The sequence below is a fragment of the Typopeltis vanoorti genome, chromosome 17 (genome assembly GCF_054136105.1).
Source record: "Typopeltis vanoorti isolate ZY-2024b chromosome 17, IOZ_Tvanoo_1.0, whole genome shotgun sequence".
Classification (NCBI taxonomy): Eukaryota; Metazoa; Arthropoda; class Arachnida; order Uropygi; family Thelyphonidae; genus Typopeltis; species Typopeltis vanoorti.
In genome coordinates this window covers 89,056,748-89,084,083 of record NC_143565.1, presented here as the reverse complement: position 1 = coordinate 89,084,083, position 27,336 = coordinate 89,056,748, and the positions used below count along the sequence as shown (strand labels likewise).

The 27,336-nt window shown below is 37.7% G+C and overlaps 1 protein-coding gene across 5 annotated transcripts in view; it reads right to left on the bottom strand.

Annotated features, from left to right (window-relative positions):
- LOC150097613 (papilin-like) overlaps positions 1 to 27,336 on the bottom strand; it is a 1,184,257-nt gene that overhangs the window by 671,335 nt on the left and 485,586 nt on the right. For all 5 annotated transcript variants that reach the window (XM_090407770.1, XM_090407771.1, XM_090407772.1 and 2 more), the window contains one exon: positions 6,709 to 6,882. In XM_090407770.1, the coding sequence (XP_090263896.1) occupies positions 6,709 to 6,882 (174 nt within the window). The remainder of the gene's footprint in view (positions 1 to 6,708; positions 6,883 to 27,336) is intronic.

Here is a 27,336-nt window from a genome sequence, read left to right as displayed (position 1 = left end):
GGGAAAATGACAAAAATTAGCTTTTGGCATTCCAATGATTTGGTGAACCGAAAAATCACGTAGACGATTGCTATTTTTGTTTAGTTCAGACTTCTGGTTATAATAAGAAGAATAAGAAAAAAATTGTGCATCCAAATCTCGACTCAGCAATTTGGCCAGCTGCTCATTCCAATGAAATAGCCATGCCAATTTATAAAGGACTTCCTTTACTTGAGAACGAGCATGATCAGGATATGCCAGATGTTCTTGAGGAGCAAGACCCGATGTTGATTTAGACAATGAAAATTTAATTTCTAGTTCTGGACCGCAACGTTTTACTTAAGCGGAATTGAATGACTTAGTAAGAGATTTGGGCCTATCATAGGAATCATTGGAATTGTTAGCTTCAAGATTAAATGAAAAAAACTTACTGGAGCAAGATACGAAGATAACTTTTTATCATAGCAGGGAAAGTAATCTTGTACAATATTTTAAACACGAGTGTGGGTTTGTTTACTGTAACAATATGTCAGGTTTACTAACTGAAATGAGTGTTGTACAATATCAACCAAATGAATGGCGTTTATTATCGACAGTTCAAGCAGAAGTCTCAAGTGTGTCTTACTATACAATGGAAATGTATATGGCTCAATTCCTATTGGCTATTCAGTCCACTTAAAGGAAACATATGAGGACATTAAAAAGGTTCTGAAGTTATTAAAATATACAGACCATAACTGGATCATCTGTGTGGATCTTAAAATGGTGAACTTTTTACTTGGTTTTCAAAGAGGATATACAAAGTTTCCGTGTTTTCTATGCTTCTGGGATAGTCAAGCTAGAAACCAACACTGGAGTCAGAAACATTGGCCTCTTAGAATATCCTTAAATGTTGGAGAACAGAATGTTATAAATCAACCTTTAATCAACAGAGAAAAAAATCATTTTTCCACTTCTACACATCAAACTAGGTCTTATGAAGCAGTATGTTAAAGCTTTAGATTTACAAGGTGACTGTTTCCAATACATATGTGAAAAATTTCCAAGACTTAGTTATGAAAAAATTAAAGCCGGTGTATTTGATGGACTGCAAATTAAAACTTTAATAAGAGACCCAAATTTCATCAACTCTATGAACGAAATTGAGAAAGAGGCCTGGACTGCATTTACGATGGTTGCGAATAATTTTCTTGGAAACAAAAAAGCGTGCAATTACAAAGATCTAGTGGAAACAGTGCTTGAAAATTTCCAGCGCCCATCATTTAATATGCACTTTACATCCATGGTAACTTGGATGTATATATACATCCTGGCCGGTAACGTGGTTCACGTGGCTTTGAATTGTGTTGACCTAATCAGTATTAATTACTTAAGCTGTTAATATTATTCTACTTATTATTATGTAATACTTCTAAAAGATGAAAGTATTGAGGATTATTTGTTAATTGTAACATCAAATGTAATAATAACAATGTACACATTGCTTGTGGAATTCTGTTGTAAATGAAAACAATTTCAAATTAAAAAAAAAAAAAATTATTTAAGACATCCAGGGAGTCAAGGACTCATCGAGGGAGGCTGTAAATCATCCAAACCAGCTGTCATACCTTCGCTTTAATTCATTCATACTAGATGCACTCACTACCACTAAAGGCAAACTATTCCACTCATTCACTGCTCTCTGGGAGAAAATCCTAGCTCTTACCCTTTTTTTGACTATGAACAAACTTAACTTCCATGGGGATGTCCCCATGTTCTCTCCCCACTTTCCACATAACAAAAAATTTCATTAGATGCTATCCTATAACACCCATTCAAAAGTTTATAGATCTCTATCATATCACCCCTTTTTGGTGCTGTTTACCAGAGTCTGTAACCCACATACTCACAATCTGTCCTCATAATCTAAATTTCATAATCCAGATATAATCTTTGTAACTCTTCTATGCACCGTTTCCACAGCTTCTTTATCTCCTCGGAATGCAGGAGACCAAATCTGTGCACAATAATCCAGGTGTGGTCTTATCAAAGCCTTATAAAGAGGCAAAATAACTTCATTATCCTTACATGTCAAGATTCACTTCAACATCGCAATTATCCTCTGAGTTGTATTTGCAACTTTTGCTACTGTACATGACTTTTAAACTTCAAATTCCTATTCCCAATACACCAAGATCCCTTGCCTCCTCAGTTTCTTGTAGCATAACATGGCTAATATAATATGCTGCTGGAAATCTAATCATGCCAAAGTGCATAACTTTACACTGACTAACATTAAACTGATAGGCATTTTCATTTGCCCAAATTTACAGTGTATTCAGATCATTTTGTAAGTACTGAATATTAGTAGTACCATCCCTGATTGCCCTGCCTATCTTTGCATCATCAGCTAACATTTGCACAGCTGATGTCAGGCCCTGCCTGATGTCATTAATGTATAGATTGAACAATAATGGCTCAAGGACTGAACCCTGAGGTACATCACTCTTCACCTTAAATCTGGCAGATTCACACCCACTGTATAATCCCATATTCTCCAGTTTATGCAACAGCCTTTTGGGTGGTATCAAATGCCTTAGCAAAATCCAACATTATCATGGTGTATCCACTCCCTGTATCCAACTAGTCTGTAACATTGTTAAAAAATATGAACAAAGTGCTAAAACATGACCTTCCTTTAGTAAACCCATACTGCTCCTTGCAGAGTATAGCTTGCTTGTCTACCCATTTCTGTATGTGAGTTCTTATCAACTTCTCTAAAATCTTCACTACCACACCAAAGATATTGATAGGTCAGTAGTTAGACACATCATTTTTTTGCACCACCCTTGTACAATAGAACTATAATAGATCCTTTCCATCCCACTGGTATAATTCTTGAGCTGAGACCCAAGTCATACAAACAGGTGAAAGGTCTAGCTAATTCAGCTAAACATTCCTTTAGCAAATGGGCTGATATTCTATCTGTAGTTATAGACAAATTCTTATCCAGGTTGTGCAACAGCTCTACCTCATTTTCATGAACCTCTGACTTTTCATCCAATGTTGCAGTACCACTGTGCACCATGTTACATACACCTGGTTTGTATATCTTATCAAAGTGAGCACTCTTTAATTGAATAATCTCATTAGCTTCTGATACTCGAGTAGGATCTGCATTCAATAAAGTTATTCTTTCACATTCATGCTTTCCTTTGTTTGCAGCATAATAATAAAATTCTTTTGGATTGCCTTTAGCTTGCACATGGCCAATTTTTTTCATACTCTGATTTAGCTTTCTGCACAATACTCATTAGTTTTCTGCCCTGAGCTTTATAAATTTCATAACTCCTCTCACTCTTATTCTCATGATATTCTTTCCCCATCATCTTCTTCCTGTGGATCTCTTGCTTAATACGGTTGCACATCCATTTCACTCCCAACCTATTTGAACACTAGGGATACATTCAGATACTGCCTCATTTAAGCACTTTTTCAAAGATTATCATGCACTACTGACATTTTTCCCATTCAGTAACTGATACTATGGTACCAAAGATAGTATTCTCGTAATCCTCTCCTTTAGTGTTTCATGGTGAACAGCATTAATTTCAGACAAATTATGGAGACTACACAGAAAATGCACAACACTTTGTAAACAAAATTAAAGACATCACACTGGAAAAAAGCGATTTATGGCAGTTTTGATGTCCCTGGCCTTGTTACAAATGTTCTAATCATTGATAAAATTCTTCTTTTATGGGACAAATTCCCACTTTCTACCTACAAAAAGAAAGCACGGCATGGGCTCACCATTACCCCCCCCCAACACACACACACAATTGCCAACTTTTATATGGAAGCTTTTGAGCAACGTGCTCTAGATTCCTGTACTTTAAAACCCAAAGTCTGGCTTAGATATGTTGACGATGTTTTCACTATCTAGTCCCATGGCCACCAGACATTAGATTTCATCAGCCATCTAAACAAACAACACAAATGCATATAATTCATAACTGAGATTGAAAATCAGAACACACTTCCTTTTCTAGATACACTTGTCACACGTATTCCTTTTCGCAGTCTTTCCTTCACTATTTAAGGGAAGCCTACACATACTAGCCAATATATACACATAAACTCCTACCATCGCCCAACACACAAACTACATGTAATACAGTAAAAAAACAGGGTTTTGATGATTTTCTCCAGTGAACAAGCACTTAAAGATGAATTAAAAGTTATCAGCAATATCTTCCTGAAAAATGGCTACAAAATACTATCAACAAAATTCTTCACAAGACCTCACTTAAAAACAAAAATAAACTAGATTAAAATAAAACTGTAACCATTCTATACATTAAAGGGATATCAGATAAAATAAACAGAATACTACAGAAATACAACCATAATGCCACCTTTAAACCTCTTGCAAAATTAAAGAACTTACTCAACTCATCCAAGAATCCACTTCCTCTGCTGGCCCACCCTGGAGAATACCATATACATTGTAACTGTAATAGGTGAAACAGGATGCACAATTCCTATCAGAAAAAAAGGAGCATAAATGGCACATTAAATTCAATAACTATGGTAAATCTGGGTTTTTTGATCATGGCCTGAATACTCTTCGTAGAATTGACTAGAGGCACCTGTTACATCACACCAAAACATGGTTCGAAGGTAAAATTAAGGAGGTCTGTGAAATTCTTATTAGAATTCTCTTCTACCCAATCAATGTTTAGAAAATTAAAGCTACCCATAATAATCACTCATTTGGTACCCACAAGGCTAAATTAGCAATGCATTTATTTGTACCCTGCAACTCAGTCACCAGGTCTGTAGCAACACCCTACCATATGTTTCATTCTGTTAACCTCCACTTCACACCAGATAGCCTCAAACTCACCACTACGAGACATTGTTACCATCATTGTTTTCTTGCGTTTCTATCCTAACTGGACTTAAGTCATCTGATATCATTAGTAGTACTCCTCCTCCTCTCCTATATCTTCTGTCATTCTTAAAAATAGTATACCCATTACTCTATCCCAGTTACCATATCTGATAGCCAGGTTTCCCTAATGCCAACAATCTTAGGCCACTTCATATTCAATAAAGCAACAAACTCAACCCCTTTGTTTCTGATGCTCCTGAAATTTGTGTATAGACATAATAAATTACCACCTAGCCTATTCTTATAATTCAATATGCAGTCTATTTGGTCTTATTCTAGAACTTTCTCTTTTCCCTCCCAAAACATACTCAAAAAGTTTGAACCCAAAGCATATTTTTCCACTCCTTCACCACATACATAATCATATTTGAAGACATTCATATCTTTATCACGTTTGCATACCATAGCTGAACTTTCACACACATTTTTTGCATTCCTCCCTTGATGATTTAATTTCCCTGATTCTCTGCATTAGGTCTCATACCAAGAGGTAATTTTTCCAGGTTCCTGATGCCAAATGAATTCAAGTGCAGGCCATTCCTCTTATACAAGTCTTTTCTGCAATCAAACCTACTCCACACATATCTAAAAACTCGCATCCATTTCTTCTACACAGTCTGCGCATGAAATCATTTGCTATCATCGCCCTCCTTCTTAACTCGATACTGTCATATCTGGGTAGCAATACTACAATTTTTACTCTCTCACATTTCTTTCTTACTTTTCACAGACCTTTCATATCTTCTCTCATACTATATTTGTCACTACTTAAATTATTAGTACCTACCAGAACTACCATCTCTTTTACTTTTCTTTTTTGTTTATCAATTACATTCACATTTTTAATTTTTGACCCCGGGGAAACTAGAAGTGGTGACTCCATCAACAAAAGAAATAGCCAAAAATATAACCAAAAGAAATCCTAAGATTGCTGGTAGTGCAAATATAAACATAATAAAATCAACATTAAGAATGCAAAATAAAAATGAAGTACTTATCTTACTGAAATTCTGAGGCTTCATCAGTGAGAACTAGGGGTCTCATCAGTGCACAATTAGCTTCTGGAAGATACTGAGGTAACAGATAAGATTCATTTGAATTATGGACATGAAAGAGACTATTAAGTATCCCATGGACCACAAGAATGACTAATAAGAAGGTTTTAGAGAATATAAAGGCAGAATGCTCCAGGCAATGACTGCTAAACAAAAGTTAATGTAATTTGGGCATATTATGCATGCAGATAAATCATTGTAAAAAAAGTGTTATGTTGGGGAAATTGGCATGAATAGTAGAGAAAGACCATGAAAGATTTGGATAGAGAACAAAATGAACTTATCAACTTATACAACTGCTAAAAAAGAAAACAAAAGACTGAGTGAGATGGTGCTTTGTTCACAAGACCACCAAGAATCAGAAACAGGATTACACATAACAACTACAACAACAACTCTATAAATTACATTTCAATCTACTTGTGTGTTTCCCACCTAATCTGTGGGTGCATGGCATCCATATTTTGTAACAACCAGCAATATCTTTTGGTGGTTGTTGGCTTCTATATCACACCAGATAGCCTCAAATGAACTATCATCATTAATAATATATTGTCCTTACTGCTACCTTTTAAAGATCTCAGTAGATTATATAATGCTGACTGAGTATGGAAAGCATTAATTGAAATACATATCACTGTACCTATTACTGTGGTTCACACACTGAAATAAAACAATTTAATTTTAATTTTGAATTACTCTTAATTTAAAGGATTCAAAACATCATTAAATATTTACCTCACTCCATTCAGAAGTATGCCACATTGCATCACAAGGTGGAGATTCTGCACAAGGACGTGTCAGTTCTGGAAGACGAGAATTGTCACACATTTCTCCTGGAAAAATTGTTCCTTTTTCATTAGAACAATATGCTTCACGTGACTCCATTTGTGGACCACATACTGCTTCACACTGTAATAATTTTATCAGAAATAGTTTTAAACTTACTAAATTAGAAAACATATATTGTCTAAACACATGCTTTATGAGTACTCAGAATTTATGCTGAAGCTATTACAGATTTTGAAATAAAAATGCAGAAACTACATCAGCTATTCTATAAATATACATTAATTGGTAACATAACAAATTTAAATTAACTACATAAATTAAAATGGTTTAGATCAAGATTAATATTAAAATTAACATCATCATCATCATCACTATTGATCTCAGTGAAGAGTGTGACAAGTAGCATAGTCATGAACATACTTCATGTGCAAACATTTTTTTGCTTACATTGGATAAAGAATGAAACAAGAATTTAATTTCTAATCAAGTGAAAGAATTTTCCACATCTCTCTATCATCCAGAGTATTTTAATAATGAAAGAATACATCATTTTACTATATGTATATGGAAAATATATGAATTTTACATTAATTCAACCTTTGCATCATTTTTATCTTGGGTTTGATCTGACCTTCAGTGACTCTTGATTCAAGACTTCTCTCGAGTAAAGCACTTGCAAGTTATTAGATTTACTCAGTCTTTTTGTCTTTTCTTTTATTTTCTTCTCTTAACTTAGCATTTACAATTGAATCACCAACTTTAAATAGACGGTCCTCAGTGGGAAAGCCTAGAGTTTAAACAGCTGTTTGCACAATACAGAAGTTTTTATGAAGTCTTGCAGACAAAATGGCTGAACTGATTGGCTGAGCTTGAGAGGCCAAATGCGACTCCAAACATTGTACTCCCAATTGGGCTTAGATTTAACCCAAGGAACAGGATGGCTTCTATGAAATCAGAAGGGGGGGGGGGATGACACAAGGAATTAACATCAAATGAAACTACGGTGTAGATGGCAGCAAGTTAGTGACAGTAAGAGAGTCGGTAGCAAGCTAGTAGTGGTGAGCAGTAAGACAGCAGACATGCAAGGTAGTAAAAATGCAATTTGCATAAATGGCACTGAAAAACTAATTCAAGATATGAAAGCAGAGTTGGTAAAGATGAGGCAAGAGATTAAATGTATGAGGAATGAACTGAGGAGAATTACAGATTTGCATGGGAATGTGAGGAAGAATGGGATGAAAGATTTGAAAGAAATATTGAATGATTTGAGAGAAATATCGAATGATTTGAGAGTGGTGGCAATGTAGGGGGGGCACTAGTGGGTCAAGCGCTACGAACGTGTTTTGAAGAGCTCCTGATTCAGATAAGTTTTACTAGGAATAATTAAGTATATATGCGTAATTGTTTAAGTAAGAGCGGCTGTAAATGTTCTACGCTACCGATATTATTAGTGTGGGGTTTTTTCTTGCTTAAACTAAATACGAAAACGTAAATATTAGACCTAGTAACCTGCAGAGAAAAAAAAAAAAAAAAATGGCGGCGGCATTGTCATTCCAGGATTTTAATTTGGATTTCAGTCGGTTCATTAAGTGTGAGGTCTGTTATATGTATTCCTTCGACTACATAAATGATTTGTGGATGTTTAGTGCGGATGGAAGAAGGGTGTGTGCGAAATGTGACCTGAACGAGGAATTGATGAATGCGAATATGAAGTTGATGACAGAAAGTGCTAGTACCGATTGTGTCGCGAGTGCACGTTTGAAAGAGGATGGCGAGAAAGACAGGCAAAAAAATGTTAAAAAATCAGGAGAAAAGAAAAAGAGCGATTTGACAACCGTAACGGATGTTAAAAGGGACGAAAGTGAGGCGGAAAGAAACGAAATTGAGAGAACGAATGAAAGTAGAAATGGCGTGGTGCAGAAATCGCAAGTAAAAAAAATCGAAAGAATGAATGATAGTGAAAAAAGAATGACTGATGGCGAAAGTTGGACGCATGTTGGAACGAAAGTACTGAACCAAAGAAAGATGAATGACAGTAAAAGTGAGAAGAATTATAGCGAAAGTTGGACGCATGTTAGTCCGAAAGTACGGAAACAAAGAAAGATATGTGAGAGTGAAAGTGAGAAGAATGATAGTGAAAGTTGGACGTATGTTGGACCGAAAGTACGGAAACAAAGAAGGATGAATGAGAGGGAAAGTGAGAAGAGGGGGTCGAGAGTTAGAAAGTTAGAAAGATTTAATGATAGAGTGAATGTGTCACGAGGTTCAGAAGGTGAATTGGATTGGATGAAGCAAGAAATGAAATGGATGCGGAATAAAATTAAGAGAATTCAGGTCAAAACTATTAAAATAAATCATGATGGCATGAAAGAGATAACAAAAGATGAGCGAGTGGCATTGTATGGCGACTCCATTATTAAAGGTGTGCTAGAGGATAAAATGCACAAGGTATGTTTTCCAGGCGGTAAAATGAGTAGAGTGATTGAGGCATTGAATATGAGGCGGGAACGAGCAAAAGAATTAATTGTATTAATTGGTACGAATGATTTGAGAGAGAGCAAAGAGCATGTCAAAATGAATGTCAGGAGACTGCTTGGAAAGATAAAGGAGAATAGTGTGACAGGAAGGGTGGTCAGTGTGTTGCCTAGGTATGATTGTGATGAAATGAGGCGGAGAGCAAGGATTATGAATGATATTCTGGCTGAAATGTGTGAGGAGATGGGAGTACAGTTTGTTAATGTGTGGAATGAGTTTGAGGGACGAAGTGAGCTGTATGGGAGCGATGGACTGCATATGAGTGGTTATGGTGTGAGTCGCTTGGAGAGACTGCTGCTGGAAGGTAGAGAAGTGAATAGAGAGAATGAATCAGATCGAGAGGGGAGTGATGTGGAAGAGCAGGAGAGTAAGACAGGAGAGATTGAAGGAGTGGAAATGAATGTGGAAGTGAGTGGTATGAGTATAGAAAATGAGAGAATGGGTGTGCAAGAGGAGCAGGGAAACGGCGAGGCTCAGGGTGGACAGGGATACACAGCGTGAGAAAGGTGGATGCTCCAAGAGGAGGTGAGAGAATGTGTAGGCAGGAAAGTAATGGGATGATCAGGGATCAAAAGGAAACAGATGGAATTGCAAAGGGTTCTAAAATGAAGAAGCAGAAAGGTAAATGGCCCCAGTCCAGCATGGAGAGATCACATCGAGTGAGTGGTATCAGTGGAACTAGTTGTAGATCCAGAAATGAGTTGCTGTGTTTGTATACCAATGCTAGAAGTATAAGAAACAAGGAGAATGAAATGGTTGCACTAATTGCGTCTGTGCACCCAGAGATTGTCGGAATAAGTGAGACATGGTTAGATGAGGATGACATCCTGACAGGAATAGAGATGGAAAGGTATGATGTGTTTCGTGAGGATAGAAGGGGTAAAAAGGGAGGGGGTGTGCTATTGATGATAGAGAAAGAGTTATGTCCATACAAGGTAGAGATGCAAGAGGGAAATGGGGCCAGTGGTTTTGAGGCAGTATGGTGTGAGATAGAGGTGAATAGAATCAAATACTTGGTGGGATGTTGTTATAGACCTGGTAATGTGGATGGTGGTGATAGTGAAATGTATAGTCAAATAAGCCAAGCAAATAAGAAAAGGGTGATCATTTGGGTGATTTTAATTACGGCAATATAGACTGGAATGAAGAGATAGCAACTGGAAGTAAAGAAAATGAGTTTCTTGAGTTTTTGAGGGATAACTACCTCAGATAGTATGTAACAGAGGGCACAAGAGGATTAAGGGTCTTGGATTTGGTCATCTCATCGGAGGATGTAATTATCAATGAGGTATCAAATCATCCACCAATTGGTGAAAGTGACCATGAGGTGATTGCTTGGGTGGTTGCCAGCAGTGTGAGTACCTCTGTGAGAAAAGTGTATATGTGGAACTACAGGGGATGGGGGGATTATGAAGAGCTCATGAGACAGCTTGCAGGTGTAGCATGGAATGAGGAGTTAGCTGGAAAAGAGATCAATGCAGCTTGGGGGATTTTCAAAAAATATTTAGTGGATGCAATGTCTAAATGTATACCACGGGTGAGAAGGTTAAATAAGTTAGGTGTGAGATGGATGAATAAAGAGATTAATCATGCAATACAGAGAAAAAGGGCATTGTGGAGGCAGCATAAGAGAAGTGGAAGTAACCAATTTCATGAGTTCTACAAAGACCAGGCAAGGAGAGTGACTTGGTTGGTGAGAGTAGCTAAAGAGAGGTATGAACAGCAGTTAGCTAATGAAGCTAAAAAGAATCCTAGGGAGTTCTTTCGATATGTAGCCAGCAAAAGAAAGAATGATTATGGAAGGATGACATTGATTGGAGGAAATGGTATAAAGACAGCTGTTGCAGAATGTGTGGTGGAGATACTTAATGAGCAGTTCATAAAGATCTTTCAATCTTGTGAATGTGACTTCATGGAGAGATTAAGAGCAGTTGATGATGGGGAGGAGAGACTGACTGTAAATGAGCTAGAGGTGTTTGGGGAGTTGAGTAAACTAGATGTAAATAAGGCTGTGGGACTTGATAATATATCACCGCGTATTCTGAAGGAATGTGCCAGAGTGTTGACACCTGCCTTGACATATTTTTTTAATACGAATCTTGCACTTGGTCAAGTCCCTAAAGAGTGGAAGGAGGGCAAGATTGTGCCACTTCATAAAGGAGGTGATCGAACTCAAGCATCAAACTATAGGCCTATCTGTGTGTCAGGTGTTGTGGTTAAGTTGTCGGAGAAGCTTGTGAGAACTAGGATCCAGAGTTGGGTTGACAACAATGGTATAATCTTTGATGGACAGCATGGATTTGCTAAAGGGAGGTCGTGTTTTAGTAATCTACTTACTTATTACAATAAAGTGACTGCTTCCTTGGACAGAGGAGAAGGATACACAGTAATATACTTGGATTTTGCAAAAGCTTTTGATAGAGTACCTCATGATAAGTTGACAGTCAAACTAGAGCAGGTGGGGTTGGATATTAGATTAGTGCATTGGATTGGAGACTGGCTATCTGATAGGTATCAACAAGTTGTGTATGGGGGTGCAATATCCAGGAAAAGGAAAGTCACTAGTGGAGTGCCTCAGGGATCTGTTTTAGGGCCATTACTATTTAACTTGTATATTAATGATATTGGCGAAGATTTGGATGGAGATATTCAGTTGTTTGCAGATGATGCAAAGTTGGGACGAACCATAAAGAGTAGTGAAGATGTTGTGGCCTTGCAAGAAGACTTGAATAAATTGAGTGATTGGGCAAGCAATTGGGGATGCGAGTTCAATGTTGCAAAATGTAAGGTTTTAAAATTTGGAAAACAAAGATGGGATGCAGAATTTATGCTTGGTGAGAATATATTGTTGGAAGTAGAGGAAATAAGAGATCTGGGAGTGATAGTGGATAGGGATCTAAAATTTAGGGGACACATCGCCAAAATTGTGAAGACAACACAAAGGCTTCTGGGAATGATGAGGAAGACACTGACGTGTAGAAGTAGGGATATTCTTGTTCCATTGTATAAGGTTTTGATTAGGCCACACATGGACTATTGTGCCCAGATTTGGTCACCTGGTTTTCAGAAGGATGAAGAGATGTTGGAAAGGGTGCAAAGGCGACTGACTAAGGTAGTTTCTGACCTCTGGAATGTCGAGTATGAGGAAAGATTGAAAAGATGTAATTTGCAGAGTCTAGTGGAGAGAAGGAAGAGGGGGAGATATGATAGAGACCTACAAGTTGGTGAGGGGTTGTTATAGGATCAATTGTGGAGAAGTTCTACATAGAATAGTGGGAGATCAGGGGAGAACCAGAGGTCATACCTGGAAACTGTATAAGGAGGGTGTGAGTAGGGGAGTGAGAGGCAGGTTTTTTTCATGCAGAGTTGTGAATGATTGGAATGCCTTGCCTGAGAGTGTGGTGTCTGCAAGGAGTTTGAATGTGTTTAAGACCCGGTATGATGAGATGTGTGTGAGATAAAAGGACCTCCTAGATGAGTCTTTCACTCCATGAGGTCTTGTTTTAATAATAATAATAATAATAATAATAATAATAATAATAATAATAATAATAATAATAATTAATAATAATGTACAGAGATTCAATGATAAGAGGTGTGGTGAATGAAAAGGTGCACAAGGTATATTTTCCAGGAGGTAGAATGAGCATGGTGGTTGAAGCATTGGATAAGAGGAGTGTGAGCAAAAAGAGTTGGTGGTGATAGTTGGCATGAATGATTTGACTGGTAACACAAAGAATGTAAGGAAATGTCATGAGGCTGTTAAGGAGAGGGTGAGGTAATAGTGTGCCAGGTAATGTAGTCAGTGTGTTTCCCAGGTATGATAATGATGAGTTGAGAAGGCAAACAAAGATTATGAATGGTATTCTAGCAGAGTTGTGTAAGGTGTAAGTGAAAGGAGTTCATTTTGTGAATGTGTGGGATGAGTTTGAAGGGCAGATAGAGCTGCATAAAAGAGATGACTATGTTTGAATGGATTTGGTGTGAGTCAGTTGGAGACACTGTTGGTACAAGAGAGAATGACTGAAGTGAATGTAGGACCTGATGAAGCAGGGGAGGGGGGTGTAGTGGAAGAGCAGGTGAGTAAGGTAACAAGTTTGTGAATGGAGAGGTGAGTGGTGTGAGTGAAGAGAATAATAGAGAAGGAACATAGTGTGGACAGGAAATGGGGGAAGCCAGGTTGGACAGGGAGACAATGCTTGAAAAAGTGCAGATGATGGTTTCAGGAGTAGATATGTGAGTGTGCAAGAACGGATTAAGACAGTCAAGGATGTAGGAGTGACATTTAGGTCTGGGGGGGGGGGTATAATATCAGTGATGGACAGGAATGGACAGGGGAAAGTGTAGAGGAGTCATCTCAGAGAAGTGGGGTTAGTGAGACTTGTTTTAGAAATAGAAATGGGCTAGTATGTATGTTTACAAATGCTAGAAGTATTTGAAACAAGAGAAATGAAACTGTAGCATTGACAGAGTTCATTCGCCCCAAAATTGTTGGCATAAGTGAGACATGGTTGAACGAGGATGACATTCTGACAGGAATAGAGATGGAGGAATATGCAGTCTTTCATGAAGACAAAGCAAAAAAAAAAAAAAGAGGAGGAGTGTTATTGATGATGGCAGAGGATTTGTGCCCATCCAGGGCAGAGATACAATGAACAAATACTGACAGTGGTTTTGAAGCAGTACGGCATGAAGTGAAGGTGGACAGGATGAAATGTTTAGTAGAGTATTCTATAGACCTGGTAATGTGGAAGGCAGTGAGAAAGAAATGTTTAGACAAATATTGATCTGGTTAATAAGAAAAGAGTGATCATTATGGGCGATTTCCATTATGGTAGTAGAGAATGGAATGAAGAGACAGCATCAGGAACCAAAAAGAATGAATTTCTTGACTTTTTCAGAGATAACTACCTTAAGCAGTACGTAACAGAGGCCACAGATGCTCTTCTCTTGAACTAACACCTGTCCATATTTATTCTTGTCCAGCAATTGCTGCTGCTCTACAGAAAATTAACAATAACCCGAGAGAAAAGCTCTACTCCATCAAAGTTCAACAGATTGCCAAAGCAGTTCTACAGCTCCATGGTCATATCTAGAAGCTCTTCAATGGACTCGACAAAAACAACAACAGAGGCCACACATGGATCGAGGAGTCTTAAATTTGATTATCTCATCAGAAGATGTTGTAAATGAAGTGTCACATCTTCCAGAAAGTGTCCATGAAGTGATCACTTGGGGTGGCCAGCCATACCAGAATTTTCGTGAGAAAGAGTTATATGTGAAACTATTGTATTAGGCAGGTAATTATGGCAAACTCAGGAGACAGTATATGGTGATATCATGGAAAGAGGAATTGTATGGAAAATAAATCAATGTTGCTTAGTCTCTACTCAGTTATTATCTGGCAGAGGCAATGACTGAGTATATTCCAAAGGTCACGAGATCATACAAGGTAAATGTAAAATGGATCACTGAAGAGATGAAGCATGCAATCTGGAAGAAAACAGCATTGTGGAGGTGGCACAAGATGAGTGGAGATAATCAATTACATGAGGAATACAAAGAGTAAGCAAGGAAGGTGACTCACTTAAAAAGGTAACAAAAGTGCGGTATGAGCAACATTTAGCAAATGGTGCTAAAAGAAATCCTAGTAAGTTTTTTTCGATATGTGACCAGTAGAAGGAAGAATGATTATAGGAGGATGGTATTGGTCAGTGATAATGAGAGAATGATAAACACTGAAGAGGATATAATATGAGTGTTATATAATAGAGGCATAAAGAAGCAGTTCATTAAAGTATTCCATCCTTGTGATTGTAACAATGCAGAACTTGAGAGCAGTAGGAATGGGTAATGAACCACTGATGGTGAGTGAGTGAGTAAGAGGTATATGAGGAATTGAGTAAATGTGATATCATCAAGGCCAGATGTGTGATGGGACTTGATGGTATATCACTGTGTGGCTTGAGGGAATGTTCCAGGGAGTTAAGAACAGCTTTAATGTATATTTTTAAAAATCACTTCATAAGAGGTGATAAGACTAAGGCTTCGAATTATATGCCAATCTGCCTGTCTGGAGTTGTGGTCATAGTGTTGGAGAAGCTAGTGAGGACAAAGATTCAGAACTGAGTGGACAGCAATAAAATTCTCTTTAATGGACAGCATGGGTTTGCTAATGGAAGATTGTGTTTTAACAATCTGCTTACTTATTATAATAAGGTGCCGAATGCATTGGACAAGGGGAATGCATACACATTACTATATTTAGATTTTGCAAAGGCTTTCAATAGAATGCCAAATGGCAACCATCTTTATCAAGCTCAGTATAGTACATGATGAAATTGTAAATCCTGCAACTACTACTTAGAAATCATGGGAATTGGATGCCCAAACCACAAATGTGGATAGCCTGAAAATACACTCCATATATAACTCTTCAAACAAACAGTTTCCGGAAGCAGAATTAAATGAAATTCTAGACACAAACTAAGAGTGCTAGTAATAGCAGACTTATATGCTAAGAATACAGCCTGGAACATCAGAACTGCAAATTGAAAGTAGAACCTTCAACAAACAACTTTGCTGCTGCCAGGAACATGGACCTCCAGAACCCAATTTCATGCTGCCAGCACAGTTGTACTGTAACTGTACTCACAAGATGAAAATATCCCAGATTGGGTACCAATTGTCAACTGAACAAAACTAATGACTACTTGACACAAATATGTTGGCTCAGTTCCAGCCATCTTGGAAAAGCAGATAACAATTGCATTTCTAGATACCACCACAGATGTGCCATGCACAAACTCTGACTAACTTCTGAATGAGATTAAAAACCTGATCCATGAAAAGCACAGAGCTAGGCATCAATATCACAGAACACTGACAAGTGCTCAAAAGTTCTATGAAGGAAGTTTGATATGCATTAAAAACTATCAAAATCAACAGTGGGAGACAAAACTTCAGTCCTTAAACACAAGAGGACCAGATACTGTGGAAAATGACCAAAGCTCCATGCACAGACAAAAACTCCTTCCACCAATTCATGGTGAATGCAGTCTAGTATACTACCACATAGACAATGCTGAAGCTTTTGTCGACAGCATATAGAAACAATGTAGTCCAAACTACACCTATGTAGACTTCATCAGTAAAGTACACGTACCTGGTTACACCGTACACTAAAAAATGCACAGAATACGTAAACCACATCCAATGACATCCCCTACTGAGATACATGAAATGATCATGAAACTTAAGAATAGGAAAGCACCCAGATGGGATTTCTAACAAAATCATCAAATGCCTACCAGGTAAAACTATAATGCATAATGTTGCTATTATTAAGGCAATATTAAGATATCACTGCTTCCTAGAACAATAGAAAGTAGCCGATGTAATCTTAATCCCCAAACCAGGAAAAGCACCACCTCTCCCAAAACTATCAATCCCAAAACCAGGAAAAGCAGCACACCTCCCGCAAAACTATCATCCAATCAGCCTCTATCATGCCTAGTCAGAATAGTAAAATTCTGACTAAGCATGATAGAGGTTGTCAGAATAGAAAAGGCTAATACTAATAAGGCTAGAAAAAAAGTCACTAATGAATTAAATCTCATCTTCAATGAGCAATTTGGATTTTGGGAGAACCACTATGCCAAACAATTTCTCAGAGTTGTGGAAAACAGCATCAGTAGCATAGGTTTCATCTAGAATCAGCCTTTCCTAGTGCTGAAATATTCCATTAAACTTCCAACATGAGATCCTATGACCTTATTGCATCAAGTTTACTCAATTCCTCATATACCTCCTGCTCACTCAGCATCAATAGTTCTTCTTCCCCTTCATTCTGTTCTTAAGTTTTGCAATATCTTACATTCACAAGGATGGAACACTTTAATGAATTGCTCATTTAACACCTATACTATATCCTCCTCAGTCATTATCGTTCAACCATTATCACTGACCATCATCCATCCATAATTATTCTTCCTTCTACTAGTCACATATCAAAAAAACTCCATAGGATTTTTTTAGCCTCATTTGCTGACTGCTGCTCATACTGCACTTTTGCTACCCTTACCAAGCAAGTTGCCTTCCTTGCTTGCTCTTTGTACTCCTGTTGTAACCAATTATTACCACTCATATTATTGTAAATGAGGTGTTAAGATTTGACACCTCATTTACAATAATATCTCGTGATGAGATAATGAAATCTAAAAACCCAAGATCATTGTGTACTCTCTGTTACATACTGCCTAAGATAATTGTTCCTCAAAAACTCAGGAAATTCATTCTCTTTGGTTCCAGATGCTGTCTCTTCATTCCAGTCTATATGACCATAATTAAAATCGCCCATAATGATGACCCTTTTCTTATTAGCTAGACCAATTTGCCCATACAATTCCTTCTCACTTCCTTCCACATTACCAGGTCTATAGTAACACCCTACTAAACATTTCATCCTGTCCACTTCCACTTTGTGACATACTGCTTCAAAACTACTGTCATTACTTGTTCTTTGCATCTCCACCTTAGATGGGCACAATTCCTCCACCATCATCAACAGCACACTCATTCATTTTCTACCCTGTCTGTCTTTACAATAAACTTGATATCCCTCCATCTCTATTCCTGTAAGAATGTCACCTTCATTCAACAGTGTCTCACTTATTCCAACAATAAATTAAAGATGCCAAAAAATTATATTCTTGGTTTAATCCTTTATCCAAGTGTAAGCAAACAAAGTTTGAGCATGCAGTACTTTCACAACTGAGCAACTTTACATCAATTGCCTTAGTATCTTATAATGCAAAGCATACATCTTTTCAGGTGTGCACATAATGCTATGCATTATGGGAAAAGCCACTACCCAGACTGGTTTCAACTTTTATTGGGATTAGTGGGAGCCAGACCCAGAAGGGATACTAAGGTTGAAGTAATGTAGAGGTCATATGTTTCCCACATACAAGTATCAACTCTTAGAGGGCACCATGTAAGGACATTAATACTTCTGTTTCAACCACAATTTTAATTGCTGCCACAATTATTGTTCGGTGCTGTGTACTTGTCACAGTTATAATTGTGCTCTGAAGATGCTGGGTAGGAAACCAGCAAAATATTAGTACGATCGATAAATTTATTTTTTCCTCTCTTGGTGTTGTTTGTACTATGAAGCACTATTATGAAACATGGTCATGGATACTTAAGATTGTATTCAGATGGAAAATGAATTTCGTTGCCCAGTATGAGACCACTGCACTACTGACTTGGAGAGCTGAAGTGACTTGATAAAGTTCCATGTTTGATTTCTTGAATAGGGTTTCTGGATTATGTAACAAATAAATAAAAATATTAAAAAAAGATTTTTTTAATTAAACAGAAAACATTAATTAAAATGGAAAAAAAAATCCTGTGCCCACCCATGGTACTAATGTAGTATAGGTTTACAGCCTTTCATGGATGGAAGTCACAAACAAAGCAAATGTTCTTGCCAATGTCCAAGCAGCATTTATCCCCTTTCTGTTCCTCATTCCATACTATTCCAAGCTATCTTCCTAAGCTTTTCATAATCACCAGCCTTGTAGTGCTACAATATATCCTTTCCTCACAGTATCTTCATATAGCTAGCTGCCACCCAGGAAATCACTGCAGGTTCACTGTCACTATCTGAAGGGAGATTCAGCCCTCCTTTCACAATCAGATCATCTGATAATATGATCAGAAAATGAATTTCCTGAGTTAACCACTTAAGAAATTAATTTTCCTTATTCCCAGATACCATCTTGTCATTCCAATGTTATGTTTTGTCATGTCATTCTAGTTTCTATATCATGATAATTAAAATCACCCATAATATCTCTTGTTTCACTAAGCTAATTGGCCTATATATTTCTGTCACTAGCATCCATGTCACACCAACCAAAATCACTTTCTCTCTCTCTCTCTCTCTCTCTCTCTCTCTGTTTACTCCTTGAATCCCTACTTTGCTATCATCAACATTCTCTTGCTATCATCAACAACACTTTCCTTCTATTCTTGCTAACAACTTTCCCTATTCTTACTAACACCTTTCCTATACTCATGGAAAATGTTGCACTCCTCCATCTCTATTCCTGTCAGGATATCATTTTCATTTAACTGTTTTGTTTCACTTGTTCCAACCAATAACTTTGAAAAAATTTTTAAACTCAATTGGTATAACAATTTTTTCTCCCTTATTTCTGATACCTTTGGCATTTGTAAATAGTTACCATTATTTGTTTTGAGTCTATAACTAGGTTACCTTATGCCAGCTCTCAGCTATGACTTCTCCCTGCCTGCTAACCTTTATACTCGGCCCATATATCTATCCATACTTAATTGCTCCTCTTATATCCCAAGCCTTTTCCATATTCACAATTCACTACTGCTTTCAATATCCACTCTCCTTATGCTGTGTCCCTAATCAACTCTAAACTCCTCTGATTATAGTTAGAGTTGATTAGAGTTTATTAAAGATGCTATTCTCTCCCTCTCATCTCATACTACTTCTTTCACCATTCAAAAGCACTTCAGTCTCACCTGTATCACTCACTTGACTGTGCATCACCTCTTAGAGCCTCTGATCATTCATAACACTTATACAATAGCAACAGTCACTCCAGCTGATTCACGTCAAATCCAATTAAATGCAATCTCTCACTTTTATACATTTCTGTCCATCCCTCAGATGCATCAAACATAAAAACTGAACTCCTTTCTCCACACATTTTCACCTGTTCCAACAATGTGCACGAGAAATATTTTGTCATAACTTAATTTGTCATAACTTAGTTTAAACAAAAACTAATTTTTTCCTGCACTATTATCTTTCACTCTCCTCAATAACTTCCTAATATCCATTCTCATATTCTCTTTCTATTTAACCAAATTATTTGCCACAATTACCACTAACTCTCTTTCTCATTTACTCCTCATATCCAAAACATACTGGAATCATAAGAGAATAATATACAGGTAAAGATACATGTATTCATGCATGCATGCATGCAGGTTAGTGAAACTTAAGTAGAGTAACAAAGGCAGGCCTAAAGTCACAAACTGTGCTACCTAATGGACTTGAATGGAGCTCTTGGCAGTTGGTCTAATAGTCCGAGCATTAGCATTTCACAGATGTCTAGTGGTTTTATGTAACTGAATTTGTTGAGATTTGTTTGAGATGTGTAGTGGTTTTATGTAACTGAATTTGTTGAGATTTTGATAGTTGTTTTTTTTAAAAAAAAAAAAGACAGGTAGTTCCAGGATTCATACTTGTATTTGCATTCATGAAGTAAGGTGGTCCTTTTCTAGAATATCCTGTGGCAGGTGTCCAAGTTAAAGTTAAGCTGCAAGTCCTGTGCAGCAAGAGTGTAAGTGGTATCAGATGCAATCTTTGTCTCAAAGGAATCACAATGGAAACCAGGAGACCAGAACTGCGCACAATAGTCCAAGTGAGGGCTTATCAAGGCCTTGTAAAGAGGCAAAATGACATCCTTATCTTTACATGTGGACGTTCGTTTCAGCATTGCTATTATCTTTTGAGTTGTATTTGAGGTCTCTCTCTCAATAATAATAATCTCTAAGACAAAGATTACATCTGGTACCACTTACACTCTTGCTGCACAGGACTTTCAATCTTTGCCACATGGCCCCTGAACTTCAATTTCCTATCTATTAACACTCCAAGATCCCTAGCCTGATCAGTTTCTTTTAGAATAATCCCACCAATATAATATGACACTGGATATCTAATCACGCCGAAGTAAATGACTTTAAATTTAATGACATTGAAATGGCATCCATTTTCCAATGCCCACAATTCCAGCCTATTGAAATCATATTGCAAGTACTGCATATCAGCAGCATTCCTGATTACCATAACTATTTTTGAATCAGCAAATAGGTGTATGTTGCTTGTCAAATCCTTCCCAATATCATTAATGTATAGATTGAATAACAGTGGATCAAGAACTGTTCCTTCTGGTACACCACTTGTTGCCGTAAATCTTGCAGAATCACATCCCCCCCCCTGTATGCCACTTTTTGATATCTGTCAGTCAGCCATCCACTTATCCACACTAATATTCTATAACCAAAACCCATATTCTTCAATTTATTATTATTATTATTATTATCAACCCAAGACCTCATGGAGTCAAAGACTCATCTGGGAGGTCCTTTTATCACACACACAGCTCATCATACCATGCCTTGAACACACTCAAACTCCTTGCAGACACCACACTCTCAGGCAAGGTATTCCAATCAGTTACAACTCTGCACAAAAAAAAACCTGCCTCTCACACCCCTACTCACACCCTCTTTATACAGTTTCCAGGGATGACCTCTGGTTCTCCCCCGATCTCCCACTATTTTCAGTAGAACTTCTCCAGAATTGATTATATAACAACCCCTTACCAACTTGTACGTCTCTATCATATCTCCCCTCTTCCTTCTGTCCACCAGACTCTGCAAATTACATCTTCTCAATCTTTCCTCATACTCGACATTCCAGAGGTCAGAAACTACCTTAGTCAATTGCCTTTGGACCCTTTCCAACATCTCTTCATCCTTCTGAAAACCAGGTGACCAAATCTGGGCACAATAGTCCATGTGTGGCCTAATCAAAGCATTATACACTGGAACAAGAATCTCCCTACTTCTGCACGTCAGTGTCCTCTGCATCATTCCCTGAAGTCTTTCTGTTGTCTTCACAATTTTGGCTATGTGTCCCCTAAATTTCAGATCCTTATCCACTATAACCCCCATATCTCTTATTTTCTCAACCTCCAACAATATATCCTCACTGAGCATAAATTCTGCATCCCATCTTTGTTTTCCAAATTTTAAAACCTTACATTTTGCAACATTGAACTCACATCCCCCATTTCCTTGCCCAATCACTCAATCTATTCAATTCTTCCTGTAAAGCCACAACATCTTCACTACATGGTTCGTCCCAGCTTGGCATCATCTGCAAACAACTGAATATCTCCATCCAAATCTTCACCTATATCATTAATATACAAGTTAAACAGCAATGGACCTAAAACAGACCCCTAAGGCACTCCACTAGTGACTTTCCTTTTCCTGGATATCGCTCCCCCATTCACAACTTGTTGATACCTATCAGATAGCCAGTCTCCAATTCAATGCACCAATCTAATATCCAACCCAATCTGCTCTAGTTTGACTGTCAACCTATCATGAGGTACTCTATCAAAAACCTTTGCGAGATCCAAGTATATTACTGTGTATCCTTTTCCTCTGTCCAAGGAAGCAGTCACTTTATTGTAATAAGTAAGTAGATTACTAAAACATGATCTCCCTTTAGCAAATCCATGCAGTCCATCAAAGATTATACCATTGTTGTCAACCCAACTCTGGCTCCTAGTTCTCACAAGCTTCTCCAACAACTTAATCACAACACCTGACACACAGATAGGCCTATAGTTTGATGCTTGAGTTCGATCACCTCCTTTATGAAGTGGCACAATCTTGCCCTCCTTCCACTCCTTAGGGACATGACAGAGTGCAAGACGCGTATTAAAAAAATATGTCAAGACAGGAATGAGAGAGAGGCATGGGAGTGCTAGAAGAGGAGAGAAAGGAAACAGTAGGAGAGACAGAATGAGAGAAGTATGGGAGTGCTAGAAGAGAAGAAAATGGAAACAGTAGGAGAGAGGGAAGGAGAGAGAGGTATAGGAATGTTAGAAGAGAAGAGAAGAGAAGAGAAGAGAATAAGAGCAGTAGAAGAGAGGGAATGAGAGATAGGTATGGGAATGAAAGAAGAGGAGAGAATGGAAACAATATTAGAGAGGGAATGGTAAGAGGTATAATGTATGGGGACTCAATAATCCATGGTGTTCAAGATAGGATGCATGAGGAGTGTTTGCCAGGAAGAACAATAGAAAGAGTGGCTATGGCAATTAAGACAGGTGAAAGGGTGGATGAGATGATTGTGATGGAAGGAACAAATGACTTGAGTGGTAATGTAAGTCGGGCAGTGAGAGATAAGGGATTTTTGCTTTAGGCTGTATGGAAGAAGACAGAGAGAGAAAGATAGTGTGTGTGTTGCATAGGTATGATAATGACGAGCTGAGCAGAAGAGCGGTAATATTGAATGACATAGTAGCTAGAATGTGTGACAAGAGAGGACTGGAATATGTGGATACTTGGAGTGCATTTCAGGATAGAGAGGAATTATATGCGAGAGACCACTTACATTTGAATTAAGAAGGACGTAGGCATCGGAGAGATTGCTGTTCTGAACGAGTCAGTGTGTTTCAGGAAGGATGGTAGCAGGGGTGGCTTCTTGTGGGAATGAGTACTTGGGAGAAGGAGGGGCAACATCAGGTAACACTGAGCCCAGTGGAATCTAAAAGGGATAACGCTCGGTGTAGAAACAATGGCATTTATATGCTATATACTAATGCCAGGAATATCCGAAATAAGGGAGAGAAATTGGTGGCACAGATAGCATCAGCCTGGCCAAAAATTATTGGGATCACCGAGACGTGGTTGACAGAAGAGGATATAATAACAGGAATAGAAGTCTCTGGGTATAGCATTTTTCAGCAGGATAGGAAGGGAAAGCATGGTAATGGAGTACTGCTTATGATAAGTGACGACCTATGTCCTCTAAAGTGGAGACTTTGGAAGGCAGTTACACTAATGATTTTGAAAGCATGTGGGGTGAGGTAGAGGTGGGCAAGACAGGATATTTAGTAGGGTGTTGCTACAGACCCAGGAGTACAGAGGGTGGGGACCAGAAAATGTTTAGATAGTTGACTTTGGCAAGTGCAAGAAGAATGATTGTTATGGGAGATTTTAACTACAGTAGTATAAACTGGGAAGAGAAAGATGCATGTAGCAATAAGGGAATGGAATTTCTAGAATTTTTGAGGGACAAATGTTTTAAGCAACATGTAATAGAGGGAACAAGAGGTTCAAGAGTTTTGGATTTGGTTATAGCATCAGAAGAGTTGATTATAACTGAGATGTCATCTCTCCCACCAGTTCGAGAAGTGAGTGACCATATGGTTTTGACTTGGAAAATGAATAGACATTCAGAAGTATCAAAGAGACGGGAACGTATGTGGAATTATAAGGCAGGTGATTATAATACTCTAAGACGTCAACTTGGGGAAGTTTCATGGAGGGAAGAATTGGAAAGCAAGGATATCATTAGTGCATGGGGAAATTGTGAAAGAATATTTGTTAGCAGCAATGGTAAGTTGTATACCATGAGTGAAGAAGATGACACAATTTGGAGTAAAGTGGATGACAAACAATATTAAACAGGAATTGCATGCAAAAAAGAGACTATGGAAGAAATATAAGGAGACAGGTGAAGAGAAGATGCATGAAGAATATAAGACATAGGCCAGAAGAGTGACTAATATGGTAAGGAAGGCAAAACTGGAATATGAGAGGAGATTGGCCATAAGATCCAAAGAAAATCCTAGGGAATTTTTTAGTTATTTAGCCAGTAGGAGGAGAAATGACTGTGGAAGAATGATATTGCAATATAAAAATGGGAATAGAGTGACTGATGCAAATAACATAGTGGAATTGCTCAATGAACACTTTATTGGAGTATTTGATCCTGGAGGAGTCAGTTTTAATACTAGAGGGAAAGGGCAAGTTCAAGGTTTAGAGGTACAGGAGGAGAGTGTGTTTCAAATACTGAGTACTCTGGATGTCAGTAAAGCTGTGGGACTGGATGGTATTTCACCACAATTTTTGAGAGAATGTGCTAGGGAACTGACAGTGCCTTTGACATGGCTTTAATGAAAGTCCAGCTGAGAAAGGTGCCCATGGAATGGAAGGAAGGTAAGATAGTGCCATTGCATAAGGTAGTAGCAGACTGGAAGTGTCAAATTATAGGCCAGTTTGCATGTCATCAGTAGTTGTTAAGATCTTGGAGAAAGTAGTGAGGGACCGTATACAGCATTAGGCAGATTAGGGTGGTGTTATCCGTGAGAGTCAACATGGATTTGTGAAGGGGTGCTCTTGTTTTAGCAATATGCTAGCCTTTTATAATAAAGTTACAAGAGCATTAGATGAGGGAAAGGCATATACTGCAATTTTCTTAGACTTGGCGAAGACATTTGACAGGGTGCCACATGATAAGCTGATATTTAAGTTGCAGCACATGGGTCTGGATGTCAGATTGGTCAACTGGATTCAGGATTGGCTGTTCGATAGGTATCAGAGACTTGTGTATGGTGGGACAGTTTCAAGGAGGTAGAGGGTTACAAGTGGGGGTCCCACAGGGCTCAGTGCTGGGACCTATATTGTTTAACCTTTATATCAATGATATTGTCAGTAGATTGCAAGGGGATATTCAGTTGTTTGCAGATGATTTGAAGCTGGGAAAGATTATTAGTAATAGTGACAATGTGGTAGCTCTGCAAGAAGATTTGAATAAGCTAGATAGATGGGCAAACGAATGGTGTTATTGGTTTATTGCAACAAAATGTAAGCTCATGAGGTTTGGGAAACATCGCTGGGATGCTGCATACTCTATGGGATTAGTTATACTGAAGGAAGTAGAGGAGACAAGAGATCTGGGGTTGATGATTGATAGAAACCTGAAATTTAGGGGACATATTGCAAAGGTGGTGAAGGTAATACAGAGGATTGGCAATTGTCTAATAATCATAATTGTCTCCTATTATGATTATTCTTTTTTGCGTTCATTTTTTCTATTTGGTGATGCATTTCTTCATCACTAGCAACCGATCTACCTGGTCTGTAACAATACCCCACTATGTAATTGATCTTGTTAGATTCCACCTGACACCAGATGGCTTCAAAATCATTGCCACGTGAAAAATTGTTACTAGTATTTCAGTCATAGGTCTCAACTTGAGGTGAATGGAATTTTCTCACTTTAGAAAGAGAAATGAATCATAGTATAGAAAGAACAAGATGCTGTTAACTTAATACAGTGGTTTTCACAGCCTAAGTTGCTGTAGACATGAAGGAAAGCAAACCGCCGATGGACTTGATCATCTAGCATATCGTGGGATAAACGCATTACACACATCACACAAAAATTTCCTCAGTCTTTAAAGAACATGAGAAGGCAATACTTCTCACTTATACAATTTGTAAGCATACACAAGTCTCAAATTATCCTAACTTTAGAATACCGTTCCCATTGTATTCAAGACATTTGATATCATTAGCAACACTCCTCTTCACTTATCAGCGGTGACCATTGAAAATTATAAGTGGGGGGTGCTGCATATACAAAATAAAATTTTTAAAAAAATTATTTTTTCTTAATCAGTAACCAATTTATTAATAAATAAATTTGTAGCTCACAGAAATAACGCGTGCATGCAAAAAAATTATCTGTAAGTGACACTGCCCATATGAGCAGTGTTGGAATCACTTATAACGTGCATTTACAAGCGTAAACGAATATCAGTGAGTCTAGCTGCAATTGGCGCGATAATTCTGACACTGCGCTAGATCGCAGTGCATTTGTTTCGTGTAACGATAATTGAAAAAATATAATTCTTTTCATATTTTCAACAGTGACACTCATCATAATTCAGTCTTGTATCTATAATAAATAAATAATTATATGTTATTTTAACAAATAAATTAATATTTACAAAAATTAGTTCATCCTCACCACGAACACGTACCAATAATAATAATAATAGTTTCGTATCTCACAGAATAACACACACAAGTATACGATACAGTGCCCAAACGAGCAGTGTCAGAATCACTTGTAACATGCAATGAGAAGCCAAATGAATATTGGCGAGTCTAGCTGCAATTGGCTGAATGTGATAATTCTGACACCGCATTAGATCGCAGTGCATTTGTGTCGTAATCTAAAGCATTAATCGAACAATTCCAATTATTAACTATTCAATCGCTGTCAATACATAAGCTGTAACCTTTAACATGTTGTATTGCATTTATATAATGTTGTAAGCATTGTTGTTATTTATAAATACAAACAAAATTAAATTTTTTAATTTTTTCCTTGGG